This window comes from Pelodiscus sinensis, chromosome 13 (genome assembly GCF_049634645.1).
Source record: "Pelodiscus sinensis isolate JC-2024 chromosome 13, ASM4963464v1, whole genome shotgun sequence".
Lineage (NCBI taxonomy): Eukaryota > Metazoa > Chordata > Testudines > Trionychidae > Pelodiscus > Pelodiscus sinensis.
This window is the reverse complement of record NC_134723.1, coordinates 3,020,665-3,036,043: the sequence shown is the minus strand read 5'-3', so window position 1 is coordinate 3,036,043 and position 15,379 is coordinate 3,020,665. Positions and strand designations below refer to the sequence as shown.

The 15,379-nt window shown below is 58.9% G+C and overlaps 1 protein-coding gene across 1 annotated transcript; it reads left to right on the top strand.

The window, feature by feature from the left end:
- Positions 1 to 1,797: 1,797 nt before the first annotated feature.
- LOC102454704 (tumor necrosis factor ligand superfamily member 10-like) lies at positions 1,798 to 13,703 on the top strand. Its single transcript, XM_075896676.1, has 5 exons — positions 1,798 to 2,229; positions 10,983 to 11,129; positions 11,824 to 11,860; positions 12,748 to 12,855; positions 13,126 to 13,703. The coding sequence occupies exons 1-5, from the start codon at positions 1,999 to 2,001 to the stop codon at positions 13,566 to 13,568; spliced, it is 966 nt and encodes a 321-aa protein (XP_075752791.1). The 5' UTR covers positions 1,798 to 1,998; the 3' UTR covers positions 13,569 to 13,703.
- Positions 13,704 to 15,379: the final 1,676 nt, after the last annotated feature.

The following is a 15,379-nucleotide window of genomic DNA, read 5'->3' as shown; positions in this document are numbered from 1 at the left end:
ACGGAGTAGGTAGTTTGGATTAGGCTCTTGGAACGAGGTGTAACGGTAGTTCGGATTAGAGAGCCTAATCCGAACTACCTACTCCATGCCGTGTGTAGCCGCGGGCATGGAGTCCGCACTAACGGGCATTTAAAAATGGCGGCTCCCGGCAAGATGCAAATGAAGCCCAGGAAATTTAAATCCCAGGCTTCATTTGCAACTTCGGATGCCTACATTAACCACCTAGTTCGAACTAGGATGGTAGTGTAGACATACCCTCTGTGCCTTCCCTCCCGGATGCCTCTTCCACTTCCATTCCTCACATGCAATGCACCAGGTCTTCTTCCCGCTTACTCACAGTAACCTGTTACTTCACCGTTTATTTATTCATTTCTATTTACTTTTTCCAACTTTATCCTCTTTCTAGTGCTTTGATACCTTGGTTCTTTTTAAAGCTTTTTTTTGTACTTAAGGTAACATTTGCTCCAGGGGTGGGCAGGATGTGGCCTGGGGGCCGAATTTGGTTCACCTAACCCTTTGATCTGGCCTGCTGGCTGCATCTGGCTGCTTTCTATTGCTATCTTTCTGCCGGTGCCACAGAATTTCCAGGTGACTAAGGCAGCAGGATCCTATTGAAATGGCTCACGGCTCATGATGCAGGTGCTACCCTGGCAGGGGCCGGAGCTGTGAGCCTTTTCAATAGCTGCAGAAACCCGGGGTGGCTGCCAGTCCACGTGGCAGCAGTGAGGCTGAGAGTTGTGAGCCCTTTGCTGTGTTTTTTTAATTCAAAACCTCCAGCAGCAGACAACTCAACTCGGAAGGCGGGGGGAAGCTAGTCCCCAGCCACGCCCCTTCCAGGGGTGGAGCCAGCCCGTGACCCCATAGCAAAACTCATTACGTGGCCCCCCTGCAAACATTACTGCCCACCCCTGATTTATTCTCATAAAAATTAATTATTGATATGCACATGGCTGTCCTCAGAGGAATCCATGGGCAGTGGGTGAGTGGCTGGCTTGGGGAGGCACGCCCAGGGCCCACCTCTTACACCCACGACCCCGCCTCCATTAGGGCCAAGGCGAGAACCCCCACACCCCTCCCCATGCCAGGCAGCTGCACCCACAGCCCCAGCTCGGCTCTGGCCCTGGGAGCTCCGGGCACCCTGGCCCCAGCCTTCCCAGCAAGCCGGAGTGTGGCTGGGGCCACCCCTGTCTTTTTGGGAAGACAATACCTGCCTTCCTGGATTGTGTAGTCCCTACCCAAATAAAGCATGCACTTCCTTCCGCAGGAATTCCGTTTGCCCGTTGGGTCCCCAAACAGATGAAGGGCTTGATGCTGCATATACTTCACCAGCCATTTCTATGCCCAATTGTAGCTCCACTAGGACTACTTCACTTGAGGAAATTGGGGAGACAAGCGGGGGTGGGGGGTATCTTTTCCTGGGCCAATTTCGGTGGGTGGAAGGGATACGCTGGTGACCTCAGAGGTATTTCTGCCTCTGCACGCCCAGACGGGACAATTTCTTCTGCTACTGAAATGCAGCCACCTCTGGGGTTGCACCCCACACTCAGCAGCTGCTTCCCAGTCCACAACCAGGCCAAGCATTTGAGGAGGGGGAGGCATAAGAACAGAAGCGCCCCCCATCCCAGAGACACAGGCATCTGGGAGGTGCATCCCCAGGAGCCAAGCAGACTTGGAAGCAAATCGCATCCCTGAGTCAGGTCAGGGCTGGTAAACAAGGAGGGGGCAGAGCGGGGGAGCTGCCTCCACGTGTTGCGTCTCGGCCTTTGTTTACTGGGCGAGTGAACTTTACACTCCCCCAGCCGCCAGGCGAGGGCAGGGACTCGCAGCCGCTGCCTGGAGCCGTTTGACTCCGTCCCTCCCCCTCGCCCAGGAGTTTTCTCCCGGGGCAAGAACTTTTCTCTGCACTCGCTTCCTTGTGCATGTGGGAGGCGGCTCCGAGAGGCACGGCCGGGGAGGGGGGGACACCGGGCTCCCCCCGCGGGGGCTGTCTGCCATGCAATGGCCCTCCCGCCGCAGCCCAACAACCAGCCGTACTACCGCTCGGACAGCAGCGACTCCGCGGCGTGCATGATGGGCCCCGCGGCCGGGCACCAGGACGAGGCGGGCTGCGGGCGGCGGCGGCGGCCCTGCAGCCCCGTGTGGCTCGCCATGGCCGTCATGGCCATCCTGGCGCTGCAGATCGCCTGCACCACGGGGCTCTTCGTCTACTTCACCATGTCCATCGCCAAGGTGCGCCCGGGGCGCGGGGCTCGCGGCGCGCCGGGGGGGGCAGCTCAGCCCGGACCCCCCCTTCCTGGCGGGGCGGCTGCAGGGGAACGGGCGCAGGGAGCGATTCGGGGGCAAACCCGAGGGCGGGGGGGGTTAAAATGCGGCGCCCCGGGCTTGCCTGGAAATCTCCTGGCGCTCCGAGGGGCGCACTTCCAGCTCGCTGCTCGGACCCGCATGGGCGCCCTTGGGAAAATCCTGAGAACTGGCCCCAAAGTACTTGCTACACATTTCCCCCCATTCCCCTCCTCCCCCCTCACACTCCCCTCAACCCCCCACTCTCCCTCACACCCCCTCTCACACCCCCACTCCCCCTCACTCTCTCTCACACCCCCACACCCCCCCTCATACCCTCCACTCTCCCTCACACCCCCTCTCACACCCCCACTCCCCCTCACTCTCCCCCTCACACCCCCACACCCCCCCTCATACCCTCCACTCTCCCTCACACCCCCTCTCACACCCCCACTCCTCCTCACTCTCTCTCACACCCCCACTCCCCTCCTCCCAACCCCACTCCCCCTCACTCTCCCCCTCACACCTCCACACCCCCCTCATACCCCCACTCTCCCTCTCACTCTTCTTCTCACACCCCCACTCCCCCTCACTCTTCCTCACACCCCCACTTCCCTCCTCACACCCCCACTCCCCCCTCACTGTCCCTCACACCCCCACTTCCCCCCTCACATCCCCACTCTCCCCTTACTGTCCCTCACACCCCCACTTCCCCCCTCACATCCCCACTCCCCCCTCACTCTTCCTCTCACACCCCCACTCCCCCCTCACTGTCCCTCACACTCCCACTGCCCCCCTCAGCCACCCCTCCCTCCTCCCCCCCTGTCGGATTGACTCCTGGAGCCTCGGGGCAGGCTGGGGGACTAGCGGCTGATCCACGCACAGACACCGCGGAGAGCGGCCCGGCCCGGGCGGGCTGGATTGACACGGTCTCCCTCCCCGGCTGCTCGGGCGGGGCACAGCGGGAGCCGCCGGTTCGGTTGGAGCCTGGGGCCCGCGGGGCTGCGAGAGAGCGAAAGCGCCGCCGCCTCTCGAGAGACGCCCCGGTGCCTCCCAGCGCCGAGCCCCGCTCCCGGGCTGTGCGTCCTGCCGCGCCGAGCACCGCCCGGCCACAGACCCGCCGCAAGCCAGCGCCGCCCCGACCTCCCTGCAGCCAGGGCCAGTCCCACCAGCAGGCACAGCGCGTGGTGTCCCTGTTCAACGTGAGATTGCGGTTCTGCAGCCATTCAGAGTGTGTGTGTGTGTGTCTGTGTGTGTGTGTGTGCGCGCGTGTGTTCTGCAGCCATTCAGAGTGTGTGTGTGTGTGTCTGTGTGTGTGTGTGCGCGTGTGTTCTGCAGCCATTCAGAATGTGTGTGTGTGTGTGCGTGTGTGTTCTGCAGCCATTCAGAGTGTGTGTGTGTGTGTGTGTGTGCGTGCATGTGTGTTCTGCAGCCATTCAGAATGTGTGCTGTGCGTGTGTGTGTTCTACAGCCATTCAGAATGTGTGCGTGTGCGCGCGTGTGTGTTCTGCAGCCATTCAGAATGTGTGTGTGTGTGTGCGTGTGTGTGGTGTGTGTTCTGCAGCCATTCAGAATGTGTGTGTGTGTGTGTGTTCTGCAGCCATTCAGTGTGTGTGTGTGTGTTCTGCAGCCATTCAGTGTGTGTGTGTGTGTGTGTGTGTGTGTGCGTGCATGTGTGTTCTGCAGCCATTCAGAATGTGTGCTGTGCGTGTGTGTGTTCTACAGCCATTCAGAATGTGTGCGTGTGCGCGCGTGTGTGTGTTCTGCAGCCATTCAGAATGTGTGTGTGTGTGTGCGTGTGTGTGGTGTGTGTTCTGCAGCCATTCAGAATGTGTGTGTGTGTGTGTGTGTTCTGCAGCCATTCAGTGTGTGTGTGTGTGTTCTGCAGCCATTCAGTGTGTGTGTGTGTGTGTGTTTTGCAGCCATTCAGTGTGTGTGTGTGTGTGTTCTGCAGCCATTCAGTGTATGTGTGTGTGTGTGTGTGTGTGTGTGTTCTGCAGCCATTCAGTGTGTGTGTGTGTGTTCTGCAGCCATTCAGAGTGTGTGTGTGTGTGTGTGTGTTCTGCAGCCATTCAGTGTGTGTGTGTGTGTTCTGCAGCCATTCAGTGTGTGTGTGTGTGTGTGTGTGTGTGTTCTGCAGCCATTCAGTGTGTGTGTGTGTGTGTTCTGCAGCCATTCAGTGTATGTGTGTGTGTGTATGTGTGTGTGTGTGTGTGTTCTGCAGCCATTCAGTGTGTGTGTGTGTGTGTACACACAGAGATCTGCAGCCCGTGCCTGGCACGCACCTTTCCCCATAACAGTGACTGAGGCATGACCCAGTCTTATTGCACCCGAGCAGCCAGGGAATTCTCTCCCATGAAGCCAGGGTAGGCAGGCTGACTCAGGGAGAGAGGGGAAACAGGCAGAGCCCTGCAAATCTGTGGAGACCTGCTTGATAGCCGCAGGTATCCACACGCGGTGGAGGCGGATGCCCCTGGCTCATATTTACAGACACGGGTGGATACAAATTTCATAGCCGTGCAGAGCTCTCGGCTTGGAGAGCTTTCATTTGGGGTTTGGTGCTTTGCTGCTAGCTGGTGAAAGCCCCAAAAAGGCTGGCCCCCGAGCCCCGTTTTACCAAAAGGAAAATGAAGGGGAAAGCAAAATGCCTGAGGATGGGTGTTAGTCTGTATCTGCAAAAACAAGGGAGGGAGTCTAACTGATTGATTAGGGCCTAAGCGTTTCTGGGTAAAACAGATCTAGTGGGTTTTACCTAGGAAAGCTTAGGCCCTAATCAATCTGTTAGTCTCTAAGTAGGGATGTTAAAGATAAAACAGTTAACTGGTTACCCAGTTAGGCTTACCAGTTAACCAGAGGGCCCCACGGGCAGGAGCAGCCCCCTACCCACGGCAGGCTTGCCAGCAGGCACACAAGCAGCGGCCACAGCTGGTGGGGATGGGCTGGAGTAGCCGGCATTGGCGGGGCTACTGTCCCCAGGGTCTATCAGCCTCTGCTGCAGGCAGCAATTAAACACATCGTTTAACTGGTTAACTCCTTGGGGCAGCTTTCACATCCCTATCTCAAAGGTGCCCGAGGACTCCTCGCCTTTCTGCAGACAAGGAGGAATTCGGTCTTATCCCGGTAGCCAACAGGGAAGGTTCCACCCCCCTTCCCACAAACTTCGGGCATCTGGTAGCAGCCACTGTCAGAGTCAGTAGCCCTCCATGGCACATCAGAAGTCAAAGCCCGCAACAGTCACTGGGGAGATGCTTGTTGACCAAGCTGAGCGCCAGTTCGGACCCTCTGGGGGTCAGCAGGCAGATCCGGGATTGCAGGCGTGTGCTTGCTCTGACCTCCCTGCATCCCCACAATGATTCGCAGGGCGGCTGAGTGGCGCATAAACAACACAGCAGCAGGCAGTAAATCTGTGTCTGGCCAAGCAACAGCGTAAACCCACGGAACATAATAACTAAGCCACGTCGACAAACTGTGTCTCAGTAATGCAGCTGCCCCTGAGAGGCAGACAGCAGGGAGCCCTCTGCGTGATTGAAAATGTGGAGCTGCTGCTCCTCTTCACAACCTGTCAAAACGCTCCTAGGAGTAGCCGAGCTATAAACACCGCTGTGCTTGTTCCCACCGTGTGTCTAAACCCATTGGACAGTCGCCATTGGCAGGGGTTGGAAACTCCGACGGGGGGTATAAAATCATTTATGCCGGGCCGGCCGAGTATGATTCTCGAAAGTGTCCAAGGAGCTAAGGATTCGAAGTCCCATTTTCAAAAGTGATTTAGGAGCAGATTGACACAGGTATTTAGGCACTCTAATATGCAGCTAGACACCTAGGCTATGTCTACACTGGCATGAATTTCCGAAAATGCTTTTAACGGAAAAGTTTTCCGTTAAAAGCATTTTCGGAAAAGCACGTCTAGATTGGCAGGACGCTTTTCCGGAAAAGCTTTTTTTGCGGAAAAGCGTCCGATCGCCCCATTTTCGCGATCAGGGCTTTTTTGCAGAAAACAGAACCTTGCCAGCTGGCCTTTACGGGCAAAAGTCTTTTGGAAAAAGACTTTTGCCCGAACGGGAGCAGCATAGTTTTTCCGGAAAAGCACTGATGATTTTACATGAGATCATCAGTGCTTTTCCGGAAATTCAAGCGGCCAGTGTAGACAGCTGGCAAGTTTTTCCGGAAAATCATCTGATTTTTCCGGAAAAACTTGCCAGTGTAGACATAGCCACAGTGGGATTTTTAGAAAGTGCCAAAGCAGAGTAGGTGCTAGGGGTATCAATGGTTAACTGCTTAACCAGTAAGCAGGGGAGAGGGAGCTGAAGTAGTCCCCTGCCCACAGGCAGGGGGCTGCGTCAGCCCCTGGGGCCTGCACTGTAGGGAGGGGGCACTTCAGCTGCACCAGAGCAGCCCCCTGGCCATGGCAGAGGGAGGAATGCTCCAGCCCCCCCCCCCACCCGCGTGTAATCAGTTAAGTAGTTAAAGTTTAAAGAGTTGATGAATTAAATAGGATTTTATGTCCCTATGGGGTGCCTAACTCCCATTGGCTATAGTGTCTAGGCATTTTTGTGGCTTCTACTAGGCACCTAAATACCTGCCCTCTGGGCACCCAGGAGCCTAAGTCGCATACAATCAATGGAGCCTTGGAAATGGTACTAATGACCCTATGTAAAACATTACCCCCAAACCTGCGCTAAGATTGGGCCCCCGTCTCCTCTCCCCTCAGTACTATTGCACCCTGTTTTATCTGAGTAGCACCCAGTACTCCCAGCCCAAAACTGAACTCCGCTGTCCTAAGAGAGCCATGCAGAGGAATTTCCCATCGGAGACTCCGATCCTGCAAGCTGTCCAGAACAGGCAGACCTCTCTGCCCATGCTGAGCTCTGTCCATATCACAGGCATTTCATCCTGGCCTGGAGACCTGTTGATGCAGAACAGTTTGCAGGGCCACAGAAGCCGACTTGCACAGAAAAGGCGAGGAGAGAGGCACAGACAATTACGTGCACTGCTATAGGAAGATCTATAGCAGCATGTATGGCTCATCCTTCTATACAGCGGAACTACGTGCAAGCTAGTCTCAGCTTTCTCTCAGCCTAGCACCAGCTGGCGGATTTCTCCTGGGCACTGGAAAGCAGTGGTGTTCACTAGCGCTTCACTAGTGCTGCTTGCAGTTCACAACCCTGGCACCTCTGGGCTTGTTGCACAAATTTAGCAGCGGAGTTCAACAGTGGAAAAGGAGCATTTGTGAGATCAGAATCAGTCCAGCTGAAACTAGGATCAGGCTGGCTTTGGTCAGTTTTGACTGAAGCGTGCCAATGATCAGTGGATGTGTTGGCAGTGAGCTGGAGAATAATTATTTGTGATTATTACCGGGCCTCGTTGTGGTAGGCGCTGTACGGAAACACAGCACACAAAGGTACACAGATGCAGCACACAAAGCACATTTGTAATCTGGGAGGAGCGACAACAGGTGGATACAACAGATGCTGGAGTTGCCCAAGGAAGGAGCGAGCCAGCTCCGGCTGGCATGCCCTGTGGCGGCTGTACCGGCTGCACGGCCAGGTGTTGGAATGGCGTGGGAAGGGTTTTGAACTTGCTTTGTTTCATTTTCCCAGAAGCCATCCCCGCCCAGGGACACGTGAAGTTTCCATTTCCTAGGGTTGCATGAAATGTACGAGAGAGCGCTGCCAGGGCTGAAGTCTGTTTACAGACAAGGGCTGAGTCTAAGAAAAGGCTTATTCAGCTTTCCTCGGCGGGTCTGGGGGATTCATAGTTGATGCACGTACAAGGGCTGGGGCATTACCTCCTAATCTGCTGCTTATTCGGGAGTCCTTAGGTTACGTCTACCCCACCGAGGCTCTGCTCAGAGAGCTATGCTGGCAAAGCCCCATCTGGCACTGGCCACTGTCTGCAGACTGGACCCTCGGCTAGACGGGCCTTCGCTCTGAGCCAGCCTGGCCATTCTTAGGTGTAGATGCAGCCTACGCCAACAGGGAGCTGCCAGTGGGGATGAAAGCCCTCTTCTGTGCATCAGAGCTGCAGCTACACGAGGGGGCGTAGCCGAGCGGGGCGCAGGGCGTTTCCCGCAGCTCTGGGCCCATATGAACTTTTGAGGCTATCGCAGACCTTAGTCTGAGTCAGCTGCTTGTCCCTCTGATCTGCAGGAGATGGCGCTGCAGTCACAGACAGGGGTCAGTGGTTAACCGGTTAACCGGTAAGTATTGCCTTTACTGAGTGATGCTCACCAGTTACTGGTTAACCGGCAGCCCGGCTGCGCTGGAGTGGCCTCCCCCTGCCCACCTCTGTTTGAAGGGGAAATGGGTTACACCATGGGCAGAGGATAGAACAGGCAGGGGAAGGTGTTCCCTTCCCAAACGGCCAGCCTGGCTCCGCCCACACTCCGCCCCCAGAACACCTACTGTAGGCATAATGGGGGCAGAGCGTTGCTGCCCTTAAGCACCAGCCCTCCCGGTGCTCAGGTCACCCACCCTCCGCATGGTGCTTGGAGGGAAGGGCTTGGCTCCTGTGGGGGGCGTGGCCTATGAAGAAGGGGCATGGCCTATGAAGAAGGGGCGTGGCCTACGAAGAAGGGGCGTGGCTGGGAGTTTGCCTCCCCCCTCCCCGACCTTCACCCACGGCCCAGGGGTTAACCAGTTAACTGATTAAAGAGGATTTTACATCCCTCGTCGCAGCGAGAAGTGACATGCAGCAGCCAAACGGCACCCAGTGCGACCGAGGCCGACCGGGCCCAGGCCCTTAACTGTCCCAACAGGGCGGCTGCAGGACCATGCTGGGTATTTTAAACTCTCCAGCTCTTTGGTTTCCCCTGTGGAATGAATTGGGCAGGCCTCAGCCCTGTTCCCAAACCACTGCAACCGGCCCCTGGCTGGCAGCAGGAGCGAGGAGGCTGGTCTGCCGTCACCCTGGCCCTGCAACCCGGGGACTTGGTTCTGCCAGGCTGTGAGCCAGCACCTCTCCCCGGCGGGACTGTTTGCCTTGGCGGGCGAGTCCGGCTGAGCGGGAGACAATAACATGACACTGCAGATCTAAACAGCTGGAGGGAAGGCTGGGCCTGTGCGTGTGTTGCAGGCTCAGTCCATTGCACAACGCCTGACCTCAATCTCTTGGTCATAAGGCAATAGGAGAGGTGCCCAGGCAGTGCCAGGAGCCAGGCTGGGCAGGCGTTCAGCCTCGGCCCAGCCCTAGGCTCTGGGCAGTGCTACCTGCCAGCTTTCCTCCTGCATTTCCTTAGCCAGATGCACTAAATCTTGGCCTGCACCAGACACAGGCAGCCCCCTCTGCAGCCCTGAGGTGCTGTGTCCATTGCACCCTTCTGTTGACAAACTATCGGGGCAGTGGCTGGAGCCCTGGGCCCTTTAAATTGCTGCCCTCCCCATCCCCAGACACTCAGGGGCATCGGCACACACATAGGCACCAGCTTTATGGGACCCTGGCTTGCCAGCTGCCGAGAAACCCCCAGCAGTGTCAGTAGGCAGGTGTTGAAAGAGCTTCTGAACACAAGCCACTGCTTCAACTAGCACAAGAAACCCCCCCTCCCCGCGCAGTTCCCTGCCTCAGTTTCCTCACCACTCGAGCATTTTTGGGCTCAGGGCAGAGTTCCCGGGGATGGCCAGGATCCAGCTGCAGCTCACCGCTTCTCCTCGCATCTCTCTCTTCCAAGTCCTTTTCTCTTGACCAGGTCTTGTCCTGCAGTGCGTTAAACAGACCCCTCTGCTCCAAAAGCAGCGTCCCCTTTCTCCTTACGTCCTTGGGTGTCCCCTGCGGTGTAAGTCCTCCTACCAACACCAGCGACGCTAGACAATTCTGAGAGTGGGGGTGCTGACTTGCATCCCCCCCTTAGCCCTGTCTGCACCCCTCCCCGCTCCACTTTGTTTCTCTGACATCAACTATCCCAAGACTAGCAATAAACCAGCGCGAGAGAGCAACGCTGCTCTGGTGCGGATTGCAATGCCCCAAGCAGCGCGGGCGCCCGTTCTAGGACCTCTACTGCACAAGCCGCATCGTCCGTAGCTCTCTCAGGCCTTTGCTGACGCGAGCAAGGGGACCTGAGGCACTGACAGGGGAGGTGACTCGTCTGAGGTTGCACAGCAAGTCAGTGGCAGAGTTCCGGATTCCAGGTTGCATGGCTTGTCCACTGGTTGGTTAATTCCTGGGATCTCAGTTCCTCCGGCACTGTGATCAGAGAGCTGCAGGCTTATGCTCAGCTCCTGCATCTAAACCCTGGGCTGTGTAAGGTCAGGTCTACACTAGACCGGGCAGCTCAGCTTACGGTACGCAACTCCAGCCACATAGAATGTGTAGAATACGTAGCTGGAGTTGGCTTACCTTAAGCCGAGCTTGATGGCGTCCCCGTGGCAAGATACCGACAAGAGCAAACACTCTTGTTGGCTTCCCTTACGCCTCACAAAAGGAGTACTGGACAGCGGTGGGGGCTCCCTCTGAGTTTGATTTAGCAGGTCTTAACTAGACTCACTAAATCAAACTCCGGAGGATGGATCACAGCAGCAGCAAACTTCCTTTTAGTGAAGACAATACTCTGGACAGGTATGAAACAGAAGAGCAGCAGTCCATGTTTACTAGCCGGAGATCACATCAACCCAGGGCTCCCTCTGCCCCCTACTGTGCAGCCAGGCAGGCAGCCCTTTGTTCACGCAAGCGGCTGCTTCATTTCATTGTCAACTCATCTGATTATTTCCCAGTTAAAAGCCCAGACGCAGGGGAGCTCAGAGGAGCTGAAGTGTTTGCAGCTGATCCACAGGTTGCAGGAAGTCCCTGACTTGGAGGAGCTGATGGGTAACCAGTCCTGCCTCAAGCTGGCCAGCAGCCTCAAGTCCTACGTGAACATGGTGAGTCCACGTGGAGCCACGCTGGTGGGGGAAGGGAGGGAAATGGGAGTTAGGCACTTGGCAAGGAAACGTTCCAGCCTGAGGGTCTTTGGCCACTCCCTCCAGGTGGCTAACTCCACTCAGTTCCCAGGTCAGAAGGGGCTCAGAGCTGGTACCACCCGGTGGCTGTTGGTGGCCCACATGAAACGAGTTGGTAGGTCTCTGTCTAGGACCTCATGAACGACACCACAGACACCAGTGCGAGCCCCTTCGTCGGCCATCTTGGCAGAGAGGCCATGAAATAATTCGGCTCCCTCTTTCACGCCCCCTGGCCTGCCTGGCCAGGGTTACCCACTGCTGCCAGTGGGTGTCGGCCAAGGGTGTGGCCAAACCAGCCCGGAACGTGGTTTATGGGGATGGGCACAAAGAAAAACCATGCTCTGAACGAGGCTCTGCCGGAGATGCAGCCTCAGTTTCCCCATCTGTAATACCCACCGCAAGAGGTGAGGACTGGGAGCTCCAGTTATCAAGCTTTGAGCTCCTTGGGTGGACGAGCCTGGTGCTTTACCCTGCCAGGCACGGCATAGAGTCCGGCAGAGCTTGATGACAACTCGAAACAGCGACAGATCTGGGGGCCTGGAAGAGGCCACAGGACACAAAGGGGCAGGAGGACAATCTCCTGTTTACTCGAGTGATCTCTCCTCTTCCCTTCCAGGTGACAGAGAACGTTATCCGCAGGAGCCCGCTGAAAGGTAAGGTTCTGGCGCTGGCAGCAGGGAGCAGGGCTGGGGACGGAAAGGCTAGAACCCTGCGCCGATGCAAAGCTGGCACCCGCATTGACATCTGCAAAAACGAGCCGCATGCGGACGAGGATACCCACAGACATAAAGCCGGCGTCCGCAATTCCGCAGGGTTCTGGGTACAGATTTGGATCCGCATCCACAAAAGTGATCTGGGCTATAAAGCAGACACCCGTGGATTTGCCGGGCACTAGAAATGGCTACATTCAAGTGGCTGCATCAACCGCTTGGACCTCTCTAATCCAGCACCCTGGAGTATGGGTCCATCCCTAGGGGAATGCAGGGTTCAGGATACCCCCCCCCCCCAGCATACCCCATCCCTCGCCCCCTCCCACCCCGCCCCCATTCCACCAAGCCCCCACGCTGCCTCTTGCCAGCTTCTGCACCCCCCAGGCAACACCGGGAGCCGGCAGAGTGGGGCAGGCAGGACCCTGGGCTGGGCGGGTCCTTGGTCTGCCCCTCCAGGGCCATTCTGATTAAACACCCCAGTTTGGGCTTGTCAAAGGTGCCAGCGAGTTTGATGCTTAAAGGGCAGGGCATTTTAAAGGCGGGCAGGTGGCCAGCCCCCGAGGTGCCATTCCAAGTACAAGTCTTCACTTGGGTTAAAATGGGCCCGGACGCCCGTCCCCACAACGCCCCCCACACCTCTGCACCCTTCTCCCCTAGGGCTGGGGGGTCTGGCAGGAGGGCCTGGAATCCTGGACGGGGGGCTCAGGAGCGCCGGTCGCCCGCCCTGAAAACGCCGAGGGGTTAGGGCCTGGCGGGGGTGGGGGCTGTCGGAGAGGGACACTCACCTCTTGCAGCCGCGGCAGCTCCTTGTCCCTCCCCTTCCCCCCCAGACGCCATGAGGAGCGATTTCAACACCTCCACCGGGCACCTGGCAACCGGAGCCCTCGGCAGGGCCTCTGCCCACCTCAGCCTCCGGCAGCAGAGCCCCTCCCAGGACGGTGAGTCCGGGCCAGGGTCCCCGTGGGGCCCGGTGCCGTGGGGGCCCGGGCGGGAGGGACGCAGGAAGGGGGGACCGTTCGCATGAGGAGCCCGGCTGGGGGCTTTGGGCAATGAGGGAAGCGGGGAGCCAATTGCATGTCAGCTGTTGAGCGTCACATTTCGGGCAGTCCCCCCCCCCCCGATTGGGATGGGGTCGAGGGTCTCCCCCAGCGCCACACGTAGGCTGCTACGCGCTCCCGGCCGTGACCTCCGCCTGTGCTCTCCCCTAGGCGGCTCAGGACACTTTGGGGAGCTCTCTCGGTCCTGCCGCCACCCCGTCACCCGCTGGGAGGACAGGACCGTGCACACGCACCTCCAGAACGTCACCTACCAGGCCGGCAAGCTGCGGGTGAGCCAGGCGGGCAAGTACTACATCTACTCGCAGATCTACTTCCGCTACCCCGGCGCCGGCGCCGCCGCCCGCCTCTCCGGGCACCAGCTGGTGCAGTGCATCAATCGCGAGACCGCCTACGGGCAGCCCATCCTGCTGCTCAAGGGCGTGGGCACCAAGTGCTGGGCGCCCGAGGCCGCCGACGGCCTGCACACCCTCTACCAGGGCGGCCTGTTCGAGCTGCAGGCCGGCGACCAGCTCTTCGTCTCCGTCTCGTCCCCGGCCATCGATTACGACGACACCGCCGCCAGTTACTTTGGGGCCTTCCTGCTTGACCCGTGAGGGGGCGGGGCCTGCGTTTACACCCGCCTCCCATTGGACCATCGCATTGCAGACGCTCTGGCTGCCGCTGGCCCGGCTGCGGGGACCCGGCCGAGGCTTTGCACCGCTCCCTGTTCCTGCCTTGCAAACCCACCTGGCCCAGCAGGGCAGGGATGCTGGGCCACAGAGGCCAGGGCCCCGGTTCTGTTCCCGTGGGGCTGTGCCGTTGGAGGACTGGCCTACAGCCGCAGAACAGTGGAAGAGCCTCGAATGCACCTCCCGCCCCCTGCTGGAGCCAGAGCAGAGGGGCAGCAAACTGTGCGGAGGGGAGAGCGTGGAAGGACTTGGTGCTGGTGGGCGCAAGGAGAGGCCCTGACTTGCTGGGAAACTCGTCCAGCGGATCCAAGCCCAGGGAGGAGGGGGAAGCGGCAGGCCAGATAGGGCTCCGGGTGGGGATCCCGGAGGAACCAGCTCCTGAGTTTCTTGAGCCCGCCGGGGGAGGGCAGTGGAGGACGTGCGGGGCCAGCCAAGCGGAGTGCGGGCGCGTGTGAAAGCAAAGGGTTAGCTGCCGTAGTTTGGCACGTCAGGATCCCAGGCGGGGGACCCTTGCTCAGCTGAGCTCCAGGGCTGCGCGTCTGCAGTGGGCAGGGGACTTGGACCAAACAGCACGGTGCAGAGAGGACGCAATATGGAAGGTGGCCGGGGGAGCTGTTCCTCCCTCCAGCACAGCCACTCCCTCACATGGACAGGTCCCAGCGGTCAGCCTGCCGCGTACCTGCCTCCGGCCAGGGGGAAGGAGCCGGGGCAGGGACCGGGGGTCTGTTCTGCTCTGGCCTGAGTAGATGGTACGTGATCCAGCCGATTGGAGCAAGCCGACACCGCGCATCCCACTCAGGCCTTGTGTGACGTGCGTAGCCACGGCCCAGCGGGGCCAGGGGCATGTGGCAGCAGGAGCCAGTAGAGCCGCACACGGGGCTGTCACCCCACCATGCTGGGCTCTCCAGAGCCGGGCCGCAACAGCCCATTGTGGGTCCGAATCCCCTTTCTGCCACGAGCTATTAAGGCCACCTGGACGCCCGCCTCTGTGCACACCGCAAGCATCTCACCCCAGAGCCAGCAGGAGGCGATCAGGGAGGGAGACCGCCGCCGAGGAGGGGAACGTAGGTCAGTGGATCAGGTTTTCCCGCCTCGTTCTGCCCCGCCGCACCGGCAGCTGTGAGCCAGGCTGCAGGTGCGTCACGGCACGCCCAGACCCATTCTGCCTCCCCCGCAGGCGGGATGCTAGTCAGATGGGCGCACCCCACCCGGTCCGCACAAGAGGGGCTTAACTCCCCCTAGTGCCGTCAGGAGTAAGGGACGTCAACGGGAGAGTTTCTTCCGTCGCCCTCCCGCAGCGGGGACGCCGCAAAAATTCCACTTACGGTGCATCGACTCCAGCTAGGCTGGCGCGGCGTAGGGGGACTTTCTCACGCCGTGCGGACCTGGCCTAAGGTGCCCCGGCCTATTTGCCAGGGGCTGGGAATGGGCGATGGGAGGGATCGCTCAGTGTCACTCTGGGGCACCTTGTCAGCAGACAGGACCCTGGGCTACATGGATCTGTGGCCTGGCCCAGTGTAGCCGCTCTGCTGTCTTACAGTAGGAGGTTTGCATGGCTCAGGCATCGTGGTGTCTAAAATCCGACCCTGGCCAAGGCCTAGATCTCAACTGCATGGCCCGCTCCTGCCCCCCGCCTCCCGGGAAGGCAGCGGAGGTGCACAGGCGGGGCTGAACGCCGATTTGGAATGGCTAGCACCGAATCCGGGCTCACCCCATGCTCGGCTGGTCGATTCTGG